The sequence below is a fragment of the Rattus norvegicus genome, chromosome 6 (genome assembly GCF_021556685.1).
Source record: "Rattus norvegicus strain SHRSP/BbbUtx chromosome 6, alternate assembly SHRSP_T2T, whole genome shotgun sequence".
Lineage (NCBI taxonomy): Eukaryota > Metazoa > Chordata > Mammalia > Rodentia > Muridae > Rattus > Rattus norvegicus.
Window position 1 is genome coordinate 32902892 of NC_141539.1, and position 17345 is coordinate 32920236.

At 42.9% G+C, this 17345-nt stretch overlaps 1 protein-coding gene and 1 long non-coding RNA gene across 26 annotated transcripts in view; one reads left to right on the forward strand and one right to left on the reverse strand.

Annotated features, from left to right (window-relative positions):
• Positions 1-17345, forward strand: part of Dtnb (dystrobrevin, beta) — a 197064-nt gene that overhangs the window by 96431 nt on the left and 83288 nt on the right. For all 25 annotated transcript variants that reach the window (XR_015621994.1, XR_015621996.1, XR_015622001.1 and 22 more), the window contains one exon: positions 7300-7424. Coding sequence is in view for 4 of the 25 variants with exons in the window: in XM_087553724.1 (XP_087409850.1) it covers positions 7300-7424 (125 nt within the window). In the remaining 21 variants the exon portion in view is untranslated. The remainder of the gene's footprint in view (positions 1-7299; positions 7425-17345) is intronic.
• On the reverse strand, positions 9545-15934 carry LOC148005124 (uncharacterized). Its single transcript, XR_015622880.1, has 3 exons — positions 15797-15934; positions 14662-14798; positions 9545-11267 (listed from the first exon to the last, which is right to left on the reverse strand). It is a non-coding gene; the product is annotated as an uncharacterized LOC148005124 (long non-coding RNA).

Sequence of the window (17345 nt, forward strand, 5' to 3'; positions counted from 1 at the left end):
CTTTCCGTACAAAGCACCAATGGAGTCCCTGGTATGAGATAAGGCTTTCATTCACTGTTACCCCTGCACCCATATATACACATATATAATATATCACACACACACACACACACACACACACACACACACACACACACGTCATACATACATACATATATATATATATATGTAAAAAGCAGGCTCTAAGAGAATTGATTCAAGCACTAAGATAGAATGGAAGATAGAATAAAATAAGAAAAATAAACCAGAACCTAAAATAATTTTGGTCCTATGCAGCTTCTGAGGTAGTTTTAAAAAAATACATAGAAAACTGGAATATTAGGGGTTAAAAAAAAGGCATAGCAAACCAAGTACTAATAAAGGGACATTTAGTAAAATCACATTTATCTTAGTAGTTTAAGGTAAAATTTTTATTAGAAAAGTTAGAATGGTAGAATTTTATGATATATGTTTTATCACAATTTTAAAGCACTCTTACCAGAGATATGACTTACCAAGGATAATTCTACAGTGATAGCACCTAGTAATAAACTAACCATAGGGTTTAAAAATTAGCTGGGCAGTGTTGGCATGAGCCTTTAATCCTAGCACTGGACAGACAGCAGGCAGAATTCTGTGTTAGAAGCCAGCCTGGACAGCAAAGGCTACACAGAGAAACCATGTCACCAAACAAACAAACAAACAAACAAAACACCAGAAAAAAAAACCCCAAAACCAAACAAAAATTATTTAAAAATTAAAACCAATGGCCTATAGGGTAGCTCAGTGGTAAAGGCACTTGTCACCATGCCTGATCACCAAAGTTCTATACATTGGACTCACATGGTGAAAGGAGAGAACAAACTCCTGGAAGTTTTCCTCTGATATAAAATATATAAAAATATGTATAATAAATTAATTAAGAGCACAAGCCCAGTCCCCAGGGTATAGTGCTGGGAGCATTTCTAAGACTCCCTAGCCAGGCACTCTAGCCTGATTGGTGTAGGCCAGGCATTGTCTCAAAGGAGGTGTAACTCCTAAGGAGATTGTCCTTTGGCCTTCATACACGTGTGTATACAGGTGCATATGCACCTGCACACGTATATGTACCCCGCCATGTGTACACGTGTGTGTATATATACACACACAATAAAATAAAATTATAAATTTGAATGTATCCATTTACTGATTTTATCTTCAGCAAACACATAAAAGAAGCCTCAAGAGAGAATTCATATGACATAGATTATATTCGCTGAAAAGTCAGTAACAATGAAAAAAAAGCTTCATGCATTTGGGTATTGAAAGCTTCGTTGACTTGAACAAATTCCTAAGACAGCATTACTCGCCAAAACTGATTCCAGATGGAGAGGAAAACCCAGATAGTTGGGAAGTCTGAAGCATGAGTATCGAGAGTTTGAGGCCAGCTAGCGCAAATATCAAAACCTGCCTCAAAGAAGGCAGGGAGACTGAATGGGGCTGGTGGGGAGGTGGGGGCCACAAAGGAAACTGAATTAGTAACTGTGTCCACAAAGTTAACAGTTGGACCTGAATGGCTTTGCATGAGTAAACATTCAAAAGAAGAAAAATGCCAGTATTATAGAAAGATTCTAGAAAAACTAATAAGTGTTTCTACTTTATATTAATCCAACAAGTTAGAAAATCATCAAAAAGCAAAAAAAAAAAAAACATGGCAAGCCACTTTTACACATAGAAGTAAATTACTTACACACACACACACACACACACACACACACACTCACACACACATTAAAGCCATGGTATAAGTGCAGACACACACACACACACACACTCACACACACATTAAAGCCATGGTATAAGTGCAGTCATACACGCACACGCACACACACACACACACACACACACACAAATTAAAGTCATGGTATAAGTGCAGTCACACACACACACACACACACGCTCACACACACACACACAAATTAAAGTCATGGTATAAGTGCAGTCACACACACACACACACAAAGCCATGGCATAAGTGCAGTCACACACACACACATTCACACAAATAAATAATACAATGGTAAACTTTGTGTTGCATTCTTTTACGATATTTAAAATACAGGGTTGCTGGGCACAAAACTTTATTTTAAAAAATGGCTAGAGCCTGCCCCACATGTGGCCCATACATATACAGCCACCCAATTAGACAAGATGGATGAAGCAAAGAAGTGCAGGCAGACAGGAGCCGGATGTAGATCTCTCCTGAGAGACACAGCCAGAATACAGCAAATACATAGGCGAATGCCAGCAGCAAACCACTGAACTGAGAATGGGACCCCCGTTGAAGGAATCAGAGAAAGGACTGGAAGAGCTTGAAGGGGCTCGAGACCCCATATGAACAACAATGCCAAGCAACCAGAGCTTCCAGGGACTAAGCCACTACCTAAAGACTATACATGGACTGACCCTGGGCTCCGACCTCATAGGTAGCATTGAATATCCTAGTAAGAGCACCAGTGGAAGGGGAAGCCATTGGTCCTGCTAAGACTGAACCCCCAGTGAATGTGATTGTTGGGGGGAGGGTGGTAATGGGGGGAGGATGGGGAGGGGAACACCCACATATAAGGGGAGGGGGAAGGGTTAGGGGGATGTTGGCCCGGAAACCGGGAAAGGGAATAATATTCGAAATGTAAATAAGAAATACTCAAGTTAATAAAGAAAAAAAGGGGAAAAAATGGCTAGAGATAAATAATAAGAATGCATTGGTTCTTTACCACTGGAAGTTGGTTCTCTCCTTCTAATTTTCTGTCAGTTCTGAGGTCAAATTCACATCATCATACTTGTATCTGTACTGCTCCTGCTGAGCTATCGCTCCACTCCAGCTGTAAACACCAAGACTTCATAAATCGACCTGGGGGGCGGGGGGATACCTTTACAATCTAAGGGAAATTTTTTAACAAAAAAGTTATGAGGATACTAGAATACTAAATTGGGATCAAAAAATATAATACAGTGAGAAACCTAAAGGAAATTATACACTATAACTTTCTTCTATTTAAAATACAAAAATAAAATTGCTGTAAACTAGTAAGAGAGCCAGGCCAGGTAGCATAGGTCAGGTTTGGGAAGGGAGTAGGATTTCATGTTCAAAGCCATCCTCAGTTATGTGATGAGTTTGAGAATAACCGGGGCTGCATGCAATCCTATCACGAGATGTTGGGCAGGGTGGGGGAGGAAAAGAAAGCAAACCAGTAAGAGAAAATAATTCCCACCAGTTTCTACCCGCCTAAACTGACTTCTTAACAAACAGTGGGAACAGATATTTCAGAGAAATACAAATGTCCTACAAGTAAAGAAAACGTTACCCAGGCGTTTTGGTTCTGAAGAAATCACAAGTTGAAGTCATAGCACCACTTACTACCCACGGTCCTAGCAAATGGTAAAGTGTCTGGCAGTGACACGGGTTGACGAGAATGTGCAGTTTCAGGCACTCTTCCACACAGCTGATGGGAAGTTAGTGCAATCAATTTGTAGAGCAAATGAGCTGGCAGTAGTTACCCACACTGAAATGTGCACAGCCATGCAGGCCGATAGTCCCAGTCTTATGCAATTCTTACGCGTGGCCACCAAGCATCATGAGACAGAAAACTCAGTATTGCCCTATCATTGGGAATGACAGGACCAAATGGAAACAAACTAAGTGTTCATCAGCAGTGGCATGAATATCTAAATTACAGCAAAGTGCATGAAAGTTCCATTGCAAAGTGAAGAAAATGTGTGAATCGCAGTAGATACATTTTCACAATTTGGAGTGAAAGAAGCAAGGTGCTGAACGTGTGTGCATGCACATCTAGCCTCTGTAGGGTTTAAAATTTCTGAACAATGTAACAGTGCACACACTTGTGGAAACACTAAAGCTAAGGAATTCATTAATACAAGATCCATGTCAGTGCCTACAAGGACAATAGGAGGGTTGGTGTGAGGGGGACAAGGGAGGGCCTACATAACCTTCAGACTGACTTATGTTGTTTCCCAGGCAGAATACTAGATGGATGGACATGATAACTCATATCTTTATGGCTTTTAAAAGTATATTACACACTTTATACCCTCTTGAACTTGATAAGTAACCAAGCATGACCTTAAACTTCTGACCCTCCCACTCGTACCTTCTGAGTGCTGGGATTACCACCATCGTTTATGTGGTATTGGGGTCAAACCCAGGGCTTCATGCATGGTAGACAAACATTGCGATGACTGATCTGTGTCCTTAGCCCTATGCTTGTTTCTGAGGCTTCAAACTGGATGCTCTCTTTTTTATTACTAGCATTTATTTATTTACTTGTGTGGGAGATGCAGAGGTCGTGGTATGTATGTGGAGGTCAAAGAACAACTGAGGGCATCAGTCTCTTCTACCATCTGGTCCCGGGGTGTCCAACACAGGTCTTCAGTCTTGGTGGCAAGTACTTTTATCTGGCCTGGGCAGAACTGGATACACTTCTTACGCCTTGACTCAAAGCAGTATTTTTAAGAATACCACAGACTACTGCTAAGATGATTAAGGATTGCAAATTCAGACACTTATTTCAACAGCCATGTGGTTATTTCAATGATTATTAAGTCTGTGATTTCGTGGCTGTTAGTGTTCAGGATGGAGTAAAGTAAATCTGTTTCATCTAGATGCATGAATTAATGCGTATAGCAACAAATCAAGAAATTAGGGAGATTAGTTGTGCAGGTGAACTAAGCTACTGATTTTTATTTCCACTGTTGTTTTCTACTTGTAACACACACACACACACACACACACAGCTGAAAATAAAGCGAGAAAATTACGTTCAAGTCACATGCTCTGTCCTAAGAGTAGGCTCTGTGAACGCAAAGGTGAATAAGACATAGCTGGTCCCTTCAGAAGCAGGAGTCTAACAAATATGGAAAAGGAATTCACTACTGTGACCTGGTCAGTGTGATGGTGGACATACACACAGGGCCATGGGTAGCCTGGGGAGGCATCACTGACCAATGGAGTACTGAGAAAATCTTCACAGAGGAAAGGTACTCCAGTGTCTTAGGTCAGGACTGGTGGGAAATCGGCTCGTACCAAGGTCTCTAGACCTACGGGACATGATATGCATCGCTGTGCTCCTTGGAGGTGGGAGATGAGGGAGATACAGACTGGGAATGCGTGTGTGCCTGTGGAACATGGTATCGTTTCCTTACTGTTTATTTTTTCCCCCCAAGACAGGCTTTTCTGTGTAGCCCTGGCTATCCTGGAGCTTGCTGTGTAGACCAGGCTGACCTTGAAGTCAGAGATCCACCAACTTTAACACTAACCCTGAGCACTGGGATTACAGGCATGCACCACCCCCACCTGGCTTCTTTAGCTTTCAGGGGGTGCGGATTGTCAGCCTGTGAGACTCACTCAGTGAGAGAGAGGGTCTTGCTGTTTAGGAGCAGTGGTGGATTAGAGGGAGGGCCTGTGTCACTTTGCAGCTACTTGTTGGGCAAAGGGAAAGAAGTAGAGAGCAGCTGGGGCAGGTTAAACATTCCTGCCGGGGTTCCTCATATGTAACTTGACATTGCCTATATGGTCTCAGTGGAAAACAGATTTGTGATTATGTGTTGTTGTTTTTTTAAATTGTCTATTTTTTAAAAAGATTTATTTATTTATATAAATACACCGTCACTTTCTCCAGATATACCAGAAGAGGGCATCAGATCCTGTTACAGATGGTTGTGAACCACCATGTAGTTGTTGGGACTTGAACTCAGGACCTCTGGAAGTCAGTCAGTGCTGTCAACTGCTGAGCTGTCTCCCTAGCCCATGTGTTGTTAAAATACTACAGCAAGGGTTTGGGGATTTAGCTCAGTGGTAGAGCACTTGCCTAGCAAGCGCAAGGCCCTGGGTTCAGTCCCCAGCTCCGGAAAAAAAAAAAAAATACTACAGCAAGCTGAATATAAAGGTTCAATGGTGATGAATACCTATAAGCCCAACATGTGAGGCTGAGGCAGCAAGATTGCAAGTTGCAGGCTAGTCCGAGCTCCATAGTGGGTACCGCCTAATAAGTAGCAAGTGGGGATGCAGGATTGATGAGACCCATAGCTGCACACAAGCTGTGCTTTCTATCCGGAGTGTAATGTGTGATAATAAATCGTATAGACGGCAGACTTAAATATTCAGACTTATTTTTTTCACTAATATCATGCCAAAATCTCAGACAGCCGTGTTACTTAAAAGGAATTGGATAGATAGTGTACAGTCTGTATAAGGAACACCTCTGGGATTTTTCAGCTCTGGATGTATGTAGCTCAGAAGCATGAAACCCCGGGTTTACTTGCCAGCTTTTTTAAAAAAGAAATGCAGGAGGCAGGCTGACTGGGGCTGTAGAGTAGGGGCTGTGGTCCCTATAACTGTGGCTTCACTCAGTGTGGACATGGTTTAAATGTGGTAAAGGAGCTGCTTACCTTCCTGGAGAACCTTGTAATCATCGTTTATACTGACAGGTCTAATGCTGCTTATATATGGGCTTATATTTATTCATAGACTCTTACTGCCAGATATTCTTCCCCCCTTGTTTCAAGGCAGGGACGTATGTAGCCCAGGCTGGCATCAAATTCACTGGGTAGTTATAGATGACCTTGAACTCTCGATCCTGCTGCCTTTACTTCCTAAGTGCTGGGATTACAGGCTTGCACCACAATGCCTTGTCTGCCTTGGGACTATTCTAGCATTTAGGAGTACAGCTTAGGGGCTGGAGAAATGGCTCAGTGATTAAGAGTACTGACTGTTCTTCCAGAGGTCCTGAGTTCAAATCCCAGCAACCACATGGTGGCTCACAGCCATCTGTAATGAGATCTGATGGCTCTACTGATGAGTCTGAAGACAGCTACAGTGTACCTATATATAATAAATAAATAAATCTTAAGAAAATAAAGGAGTATAGCTTAGGCAGTTGATTTGCCTGCATACATAATCTGCTTCAGCCTTTTTGTATTGTACCCATCGAAAAAATTCCAGTAGGGAATCACCTAATATCCTACCAGAAATGACCCAGAAGCCTATGAAAAGGGAATCCCCAATAAGTAGAGATATCCAGAGGAAGTTGAACATGTCTCTTTAGCCCCATAACTAGATGTTATGGCCTTATGGTCAAAGGAAGGGAGGAACCGTAGGGACGAAGAAACCACAGAAGGCATCGAGAGCAATGTTGGTTCCTTTCTGCAAGGCCTGGTAACACTGACCACGGTGAAATCTGATTGGTGCTTGAAAAGCTATTTCCCACCTCTTGTCACCGAGCTCTTCTGAAAGGTCTCATTTCCTTATTTTCTCCTTTGACACAGAAATCCCCTGCAAAGAAGCTGAGCCATGCAATTAGTAAATCTTTGGGATGTGTACCCTCCAGAGAACCCCCACATCCTGTTTTTCCTGAGCAACCAGAGAAACCACTTGACCTTGCACATATCGTGTAAGTATATACCTGCATGGGCTGTGCTGTATGCGGCTTTCTGGTGGGAACTCTTAACCTCAGTGCTGATTGCTCTCGACCATCATAAATATCTGTGTGCACTGCTCTGCATTCCTCAAGCCAAAATACCACACGAGTACCCCAAAGAATGGTCATGGTGGCATGGAGTTGGGACATCTGCCACTGTTCGTGTGCCCTTCCATTCCTTCACTGTAGCTGCCATGTCTTCTCTGGCAATGAAATACCCAGGGACTTAACTTAGATATTCACGTGGCATGGGAATGAAAATATACTGGAGTTTATCTGTTCAAATTTAAGGGCACAAAATGACAAAAGGCAGTGCAGTGCAACAGCTCTTGATGGCTCTTTAGTGTACTGACGTCTCTTCAAGCTGTGAGCTGTTTCTTCTATATGTCCCAGTTCATATGAAGTGGATTTTTATTGTATGGTGAGATGTCAAATCACACACACACACACACACACACACACACACACACACACACACACACTCACTCACACACACACACACCAGTCTACATTTGAACAATAACTTGTTTCCAAATTCCTTTAGGGGGGTTAATACATCATTTCCCTATGGCCCTATTATTTGTGCTATCGTTGTCAGAATTAATATTCCCAGAGTTCAGTGCTCTGGGTTCAACCTCTGATACTGCATAAATCGGGAAACATTGCTTCCAAATGTACACAGGCTGATTTCTGGGATCTTTATTATGTTCTGCGGCCAAATTGGCTATCCTTTGCCAAAATCGCCTCTCTCAGTTACCATAGAGATTTAGTGATATTTTTCAGGAGTGTCTTCTCTTTCTTATTCTTTCCTGTCTCTTACAAATTCTGGAATCAACTCATTGGATTCATGAAAATTTTGGGCTTTTTTTTTTTTTTTTACTGATTTCTTGAACTCAAAGATCAAATTAGAGAGAACTGACATTTTTATAATCTTAAATTTTCCACTTCACAAACATAGTCTCTTCACATTCTCTTAAAATGCCTTTTTATGTCTTTAAATAAAGTTTATAGTTTGGAGCTGGAAAGGGTGTTACATTTGTTAGATTAGTTTCTTTGTTTCGTGTCTTATCTTGTTTGATGAGACAGCATCTCACTATATAGTCCAGCTTGACCTTAAGCTCTCTCTTGGCCCAGGCTAGCCTTAGCCTCTGAGCGCAGGGATTGGAGTGTACACTTGACCAGATTGATTCCTGTGGAATCGACGGACTTCATTGCAGTTACAAATGCTGACTTCCTTCCTACAAAATTCTCAAGACATATTTAGTATTCCATAACATCCTCCTGCTTTAAGTGTATAATTCCTGTGAATTTTGGAAATGGCTTATCATGCCAGTGAGCTCTTTTTTGAACTATGTTTCTTAGCTGTTGGTTGTAGTGTATGGAAATATTGTTGGCTTTTGCACTGTAGTGTACTTGCCTTTCTTCACATGCTCATTGCTTCTAATGATTTGTATTCAATTTTTTAGAGTTTTCTATAAATAATTTTATAATATACAAATAATGGTGACTTTGTTTCTTTCTACCTTTCAGCTTTTCAGAATTAATTGTGCTTTTGGGGGAGCAAAGGGTTTTACTATGATGACTAGAATCCCTCGTACAGTACTGAGTAGAAGGCATGTAACAGGCACTCTTGTATTCTAGTAATCTCAAAGAGAGTACTTATAGCTGTCATGTAGTAGAGATGAGTTTGGTTTTATAGATTTAATCGAGTTAATCAACTTCCTTTTTATTTCTATTTTCAAAGAGTGCTTTATTTTGGTAATGAACAGATGCAGAGTTTTATCTGATTTTTATATTTTGAGATGATTGTATGATTTTCTTTTTCCTCATTAATTGGTGTAGTGAATTATATTGGGGTTATCTGTGTGTTTACGATGCTAGGGATTAAATCCAGAGCCTCCCACATGCGAGGCAAGGGCTCCACATTCCCAGCCTATTTTTAACACACTCTTTCCTTCCTGGAACAAACCTAACTTGGTTATCCAAAGCACAGTTAGATTTTGCCTGGTAATATTTTGTTAGGGTTTGGCCGTGTTTATGAGTGAATCTGGATTTAAATTTTATTCGTTTATTTTTTTCTCTCTCTCTTTTTTAATAAGTAAGAAAGGCTTTTAGACAAAACAGCATTACTATATAGCCAAATTTCAGAGTGTGTGCTTATTTTAAAGCAGTCTCTGTGTGTGTCTTATCAGTGTGCATGTGTGTGTGTATGGGTGGGGACACACGCACATACGAATATGGAAAGTGGAGGTCCGTGTTGAATGTCTTTCTCAGTCAATTTCCACATTATTATTAAGTTTTAAAACGAGGTCTCCCACCCTGCAGTGCATCCATTTAGCTAGACTAACTAGCCAATGAGCTTCAGTGATCCCCCTATCTCCCCCTGTCTCCATCACCACTAGAATTAAAATGTAGGCTGCCACACCAAGGTTTTTACATGAGTACTGGGGGTCCAAACTCAGGTTCTCATGTGTCCATGGTGAGTAATTTACCAATGGGGCCATTTCCTTTGTCCCTGATGTGTTTTGTAAGAGAAAAATGGAGCTGGAAGGATGGCTCAGTTGGTGATGTGTTATTCTGCAAGCATGGACCTGAGTCTGAGTTCCAGAAACCATGTCAATCATTGAATGTGGCACCACACACATGAAATCCTGTGCTAGAGCCATCAAGACAGGCTAACCAGCCCGACTAGCCTAATTGGCAAGCTCCAGGTCCTATTGAGAGACTCTGCCTCAACAAAAGACAATACCCAGCATTGACCTTTGGCCTCTCCATGAACATAAACACACATACACAAACATACACCAAAATAATAATTTCAGTAACAATTTTAAAAGAATTACTCAGATGTCAACTAAAAGCAGGAGCTATTGAAGAACAACCAAAGTAGCTCACAGGTGAAGGTACTTGCCGCTAAACATGACAGCCTGAGATTGATTCCTGACTGCAGCATGGTGGAAGCAGAGAACCAGGTCTTACAGGCCCTTTGCCCTCCACATATATGACCTGCACACACGCCTCTCTCTCATTTCCTTCCCTACTCCCCACCCCCATTTGTAAATAAACAGGTCATTTTGTGTCTGCACTTCTGAGGACAAATATGATATAAGAATATTTCACAGGTAGACTTTAAGGCCTCTTCTGTCTGGGCCAGCAGTGGCTCACAGCTTTGATCCTGGCACCCAGGAGGCAGAGGCGGGTGGCTCTTCGAGCGAGTGAGTTCCAGCTACACAGATAAGCGCTGTCTTGAAAGCACAACACAAAACAAAACGACAAATGACCTCTTCTGTTCATTCTAATGCTCTCTTGTTTAGCTTCCTAGAATTAATTAGTAGAAGGTTTTACAAAGAACGGTAATATCAAAGAAAACTTCAAAAAGGCTAACAGAGATCGACAGTCGTGGCTGAAGTGGATTTGTGTTCTTGGAAGTCAGATTTCGCAGACGCTAAGTCCAGTCACGAGTGTGTGCAGTCGATTGGAAACGCTGAGCACTGTGTGAGGTCGGTCTGTCTTTTTCATAATGTCGGTCCCTCCGTCCCCGCCAGCCTCATCTCTGTTTGTGGTAGCTCATCAGCTGCATTCTCGCTGATGCCCTTCATGTTTATGAGTGGAAACTTCCAGAGGTCCTCATCATTACAGCAGGAAAGCTTTCAGGGTTTCCTTCTGTCCTTCTCAAACATTCCCTGAGTCATCTCTGTCAGGCAGTGACTAAAGTCGGCATTTCCTGTCCTTTTCCCGTTTTGTTTATCATTATCTCAACTTCTTTCTTGGGTTCAAAGACCAAGGTTCTCGTCACCCTCTTGAGTGCCCCTGAAACTAGAGTTACAGAGACTCGTGAGCCACCATGCCGGTACTGGTCAAACCCTGGTCCTCTGCAAGAGCACCAAGTGCTCTCACCCTCTGAGCTATTTCTCCAGCCATGGACACTGAACTCTGTTCTCTCCCTAATATGGCCGTTTGAATTCATCTCTCTTCTCCATTTTCACCACCATTTGTCCCTTATATTGATTTATTCTGACAGGCAGTCATGCCTAGTCTGTTGGGGGCTGCCAGAACTCCGGCTTTTGCCTAGAATCTCTGATTATAGTAGAACTCTTGCAGAAGGACGAGTATATCATGACTGTTTATCCAAACCTCAAAACTGTGTGAACCGTATGAACACATAAAGCATGTGCAGGAGGCAGGCAGCAGGCAGACGTTTAGTGCCTCCCCTTCAGGGAGCCAAAGGAAAGTACCCTTGGCCTAATTCGATGTGTCACTTCATAATTGAATTTTTATTTTGTACCATCTTCCTGGTGTCAGATCAGTGCCCTATTTATTTATTTACTCACTTATTGTATGTAGAGGGTGTGTGTGTGTGTGTGTGAGCACACGCTGTTCTTAGGCCATGTGGAGATCAGAGGATAACTTTTGGGAGTCACTTCTTTCCTTTGGCCATTTGCTTCCAGGGCAGGCCATCTCACCAGCTACATAAATGCCTTTTAAAGATGTCTGAAATGGTACTTGAAAGAATAGCATCCTTGTGTTAAGTATTCTTCAGCCATGCGCCTTTGGCATTCTTTGAACTAAATACCAAGGGGCTTAGAGATTTCTTTAAGTCTCCTGAGAATCTCTTGATGAACCAGTTCTGCAGTTTCTGATCAGTTTCACAGTTGTTCCATTGTATTCAGAGTAACCATCCTATTTACTTTGAACCGTTGGAAAATAATGTTTCACATTTGTCCTAATGTGCAAACTAATTCTGTAACAAGATGTCTTTACCTTATGGTCTGTCCTCATCTCGGTGCCAAGCTAGGAAACGCACTCATGAAAAATGACATTTACAGTGAAGCCAAAGATGACTAGGACTACTGTGGAGGGTGGGGTGTCCTGGCAAAAATGGCATTAGGACCAGAGCCCTGATGCTCCAGGGTGGGCTGCCAGAGAGGCATGGGCTGCTGCACGTTGATGGGCATTATCCTGAATTGTAGATTTGTAGATAGGAAGCCTTATCAAGCTTTCTGTTAAAAAATTTAAAGATAAAAAACAAAAGCCCCACTGTCTGCCCTGCTGAGATAAGAAGCAGGACTGGACTGGAAGAGGAGAGGCCAGCCAGACACGTGCACCAGGCGAGAAGCCAGCCGTAGTGTTATGCGCTGTTGTGATCATGGAGGTCGATGCTATAAAGACAGTAGACACCTTAAGTTTAAGGCTGGGAAGATGATTCAGTGACCAGAGTCCAGATCCCCAGGTCCCACATAAAAGCCAGGCAGGCGTAGCAGCTGCCTATAATCCCAGCATCCAGGATGCCCAAGGCAAGGTAGCTACCTAGACCAGCTGGGATTGGTGAGTTCTCAGTTCAGCAAGAGGCCATGTCTCAACAAGTAACGAGGACAGTGACCAGAGAAGATAGCTGACGTCACTGTTGGGGCTACACACACACACACACACACACACACACACACACACACACACGCAAACACATGCAAACATATGCACATGTGCTCAAATAAATACATTTAGTTGGATATGGTGAATCACGCCTTCAACCACAGCACTTTGAGTCTGACTGAATGGTTGCTGTGAATTCCAGACCAGCCTGAGCCATAGAGTGAGACTCTGTTAAAACAAGACAAAGCAAAACCAAACCCTAAACTTACCAATTTACAGAGCAAGAAATAAAATTAAAACTCCAAGGGTGAGGACCAGTGCTCTCTCAGGCCGGAAATATGCTTGCCACCAAGCCCCTGATGACTTGAATTTGGTTCTCAGAACCAACATAGTGGAAGGGGAGAACTGAACGTAAAGTTATCTTCTGTTCCCTCTCCCTCTCCTTCTCCCTTTCCTTCCCTCCCTCCCTCCCTCCCTCTCTCTCTCTCTCTCTCTCTCTCTCTCTATATATATATATATATATATATATATATATATATATATACATATATATATGTATTCATACACGATAAATTAATTCCCACAAAAACAAACAAAGAGACTGAAGAGGTGGAGCTGGATCATTGGTGGGGCATTTGATGCCAACCTTGATAAGCTAAGTTTGGTATTCAGAACCCACGTGGTAGAAGTTCTCCTTCCAAGTGTCTTCTAACCTTCACTCTGTGCCTCGTGCTGTGCCACCTGCCCCCCCCAACAAAATAAAATAAAAATAAACAAAACAAAAAATTGTCCAAGGTTGGTATGGTAGCTCACGCCTGTAATCCTAGCACTTAGAAGGTTGAGGCAAGAGGACTGCTGTAAGTTCCGGGGCAATTTGGTTATAGAGTTTGTCTTTTAAGAGGTGTACGTAAGGCTCAGTGGAGAGGTAGAAGCAGAAAAATCCTGAGAGTTCAAGCTCAGCCTGATGTACACAGTGAGTCCCAAGTCAGTCAGGGTTACCTAGTGAGGACCAACCCTGTCTTTAAAGAAGAAGATGAGAGGGAAAGAGAGGAGGAGGAAGAGGAAGAAGAAATGGTAGTCATAGTAGTAGTCATTGGTGGTGGCGCACACCTTTTGTCCCAGCACTCAGGAGGCAGAGGCAGGTGGATTTTTGTGAGTTGGAGGCCAGCCTGGCTCTACTGAGCAAGTTCCAGGACAGCCAGGGTCTGTTACACAGAGAATTCTTGTCTTTAAAAAACAAAACAAAGCACAAAAACCTGAACAAACAAAATAAGTGTGTGGTGTGGATTCTCTCAAAACATTAAAAAGTAGAAAATTGTCAAGGAAAGACAGCTGCTGTCAACCTCTGCCCTACCCCCATGCAGGAACGCACACACACACACACACACACACACACACACACACACACACACACACACACAGATATACCCGCACTGCATACACAACAAGCATATACAATCTTATGTTTTACCACTGTTGCATAAGAAGAAATAAAATGAAAACTGCAACCCAAGTGTAGTGGCACACGTCTGAAATCCCAGCACTTAGGAAGTAAAAAGACTGGCGGATCAGCACTTTCATGTAGCCTTAGCCAGCCAAGGCGACGTATGACTCTGTCTCAAAAATAAACAAGCAAAATTTAAAAGCTTTGGTAGGAATTTTGGGTAGAAATTTAAGCTAATGATGAAATAAGGTATACTTGACTGTTTCATTGTTTGCATAGAAAGGGGATTTGTTCAGGTCCACAGACTTGAAGGTCAGAGGCTGATACTGGGGACTGCCAGTGGTCTAGTGTTTTGTTATTTAACCTTCACAGAAACCCTTATGGCACATCTCTCACCAGCCCATTGAGAAGCCAAGTACAGTCTCGGTGAGGCCGAAAGGCAGGAACAAAAGCCAGGGTGTTGGGGCTTGCGTCCAGATCCCACATCTTCCCAGTCTTCTTTCCATCTCCTGCTTCCTGTAGTGCTGAGCACCCTTGGGGGCCGAGACAGTGGACAATTAAAGCATATCATGAACCAAGGGCAAGTTTCAGAACCCAGGGGGATCTTTGTGACTTGATTGAAGTTGGTGGTAATCAGTCACCCAGTTACCTCAGCGTATTCTTTAAGGACGGTGTATATGAAACAGCTTCTAAGCAGTTAGGATTCCATAAGTCACTTAGAACCTTCAAGTCCTTTCTTCAAAGAAGTTGTATTATCTCACAAAAATATGTGCCCCAAAAGGCTGCTTACTCTCTGCTGAATTCAAAGTGTGTCAAGAGTGTGGGAGCACTTAAGTGTATTGGAGGATAAATGAATGAATGACACAGTATATATCCTTTTATGTTTTTGTTTTCTCCTTAGCCTTTTTTTTAAATTTTATTTTTATTGGATATTTTATACATTTACATTTCAAATGTTATCCCCTCCCCCCTCCCATTCCCCCTCCCCCCATCCCCTTGTTCCTATGAGGATGCTCTCACTCACACCTAGTCACCCTGGCACTCCCCTACACTGGAGAACAGACCCTTCACAAGACCAAAGGGCTTCTCCTCCCATTGATATCAGACAATGGCATCCCCTGCTACATATGCGGCTGGAGCAATGGGTCATTCCGTGTGGACTCTTTCAGACTTAATGTCTCCATTCTCCTTGTCCCTGTGCCTTCCAAAAGCCTCCACTAGATGGCAGCCACAATTCCTTATGTCCTTTTAGGGGAGGTTGAGACTATCAAGTAAACAAGGTTTTGAGAATCTCGGGGCTGTATTCAAAACAAAGCTAATTAATTTATCTATCAGCACTCTAGCGTCTTTTTTTCTAAGTCTCTGAAAAAAAATCATCTGTCTTTCGGTCAAAACAGTTCCATACGGCTTGCAGCTCTCGATGTCGTTGATAAACCTACTGTTGCAGTTCAGGCAATTTGTTCTTGCTAAGGGTCTAATTATCTAACCACAGTATCCTTAAACCTGATTTCTTTAATTAGAGGTTACTTACAGTTTCACTTCAGTCTGTGGCTATTTATTTCTGACAGAAAGCAAAACTAACTGCCGCTGCTCCGTGTCTGTATAACTTGCACATTCTGACAGGAAGCAAAGGGCCGTGTCCTTCTGCTGGAGTCACTGAGTTTGTAGCAGAGCTGCCACACCGCAGCCCTCAGTCAGAAGCCAGCCGAGGGCCCACTGTCTAGGACTGACCTGATTTTAAATCATTAAAGATAATTGGGAGGATGTAATATATGTACCCATGAACATGCACATGAAGGCGAGAGGTCAGGGCCAGGTATGTGTTTTTAATTACTCTCTACTATTCTTTCTTATTACATTTATTTATTTTGTGCGTAGGGGGAGTGTGCGTGTGCATACGTGCTAGCCACAGAGGGTCTTTGGGGGTCAGAGGAAGACTCATGAGAGCCGGTTCTCCCTACTGTGTGGGTACTGGTTATCAAACAGCTCATCGAGCTTGGCACCAGTGTCTTCACCCACTGGAGCTTCTCACAGGCCTTCCACTTATCTTTTGAGACAAGGTTGCTCACTGACCCTGGAGCATGCTAATTTAACCAGCAAGGTTTGGGGATCCTCCTGTCTCTGCCTCCCAGACATTTGTGCCCCTCCACCCACGGCTGTTTACATGGATTCAGCAGCTGTTGTGCTGACTGAGCCATCTCGCAAGCCCTTAATGATAAGCCGTAGTTTAGATTAATTAAATTTCGATAAAATAGAATTTTATTATATTACTTATAAAATAAAGATAAGTTTTAGTAACAAGGCATGGACAGTAGTAGCCCATGCCTGTAATCCAAGCACTGTGGAGCCTAAGCCGGGAGGATTGCTCAGTGACTGAAACCATTCTGGCCAGGTAGGCTGTAATGAGGCAGGCAGACATGCGGGAGTCAGGCTGCTGTTGGGCGTCTTCCTCAGCTGTTCTCCCCTCTGTTTCTGAGGCAAGGTCTCTTGCTGAACCAGGAACTTTCCCATTCTGCGGGTTGGGGATTTAGCTCAGTGGTAGAGCGCTTGCCTAGCAAGCGCAAGGCCCTGGGTTCAGTTCTCAGCTCTGGGGAAAAAAAAACAAACAAACAGAAGGAACTTTCCGATTCTGGTTGCTGAGCTTGCCAGCTTATCCCAGGATGCACTGCCTTCACCTTCCAAACACCGGGATTACAGGAGAACCATCACATACCTGCCTGGTTTTTATGTGAGTTCTGGGGGACTTAACTCTAGCCCTCAGGCTTACATGGCGAGTACTTTTCATAACCAGCCATCTCCCTAGCCCCATGATCTTCCTGAGCCTCTGATCATACAGTCTTTACCTGTTGAGTACTGGGATTGTAGGCACGGACCACTCTGCCTAGTGTATGCAGTGCTGAGAATCACACCTAGTGCATCCTCTATCCTGGGCAAGCACTCAGCAACACAGCTGTGTCCCCTGTCTGTCTGTCTCCCTCCCACCCTCCCCCCGCTTCTGTTTGAGACCAGGTTGTAATTGAACTTGGAGCTCATTGGTCCAGCTAGACTGTTTGACCAGTGAACTCCGGGGTCTGCCTGTC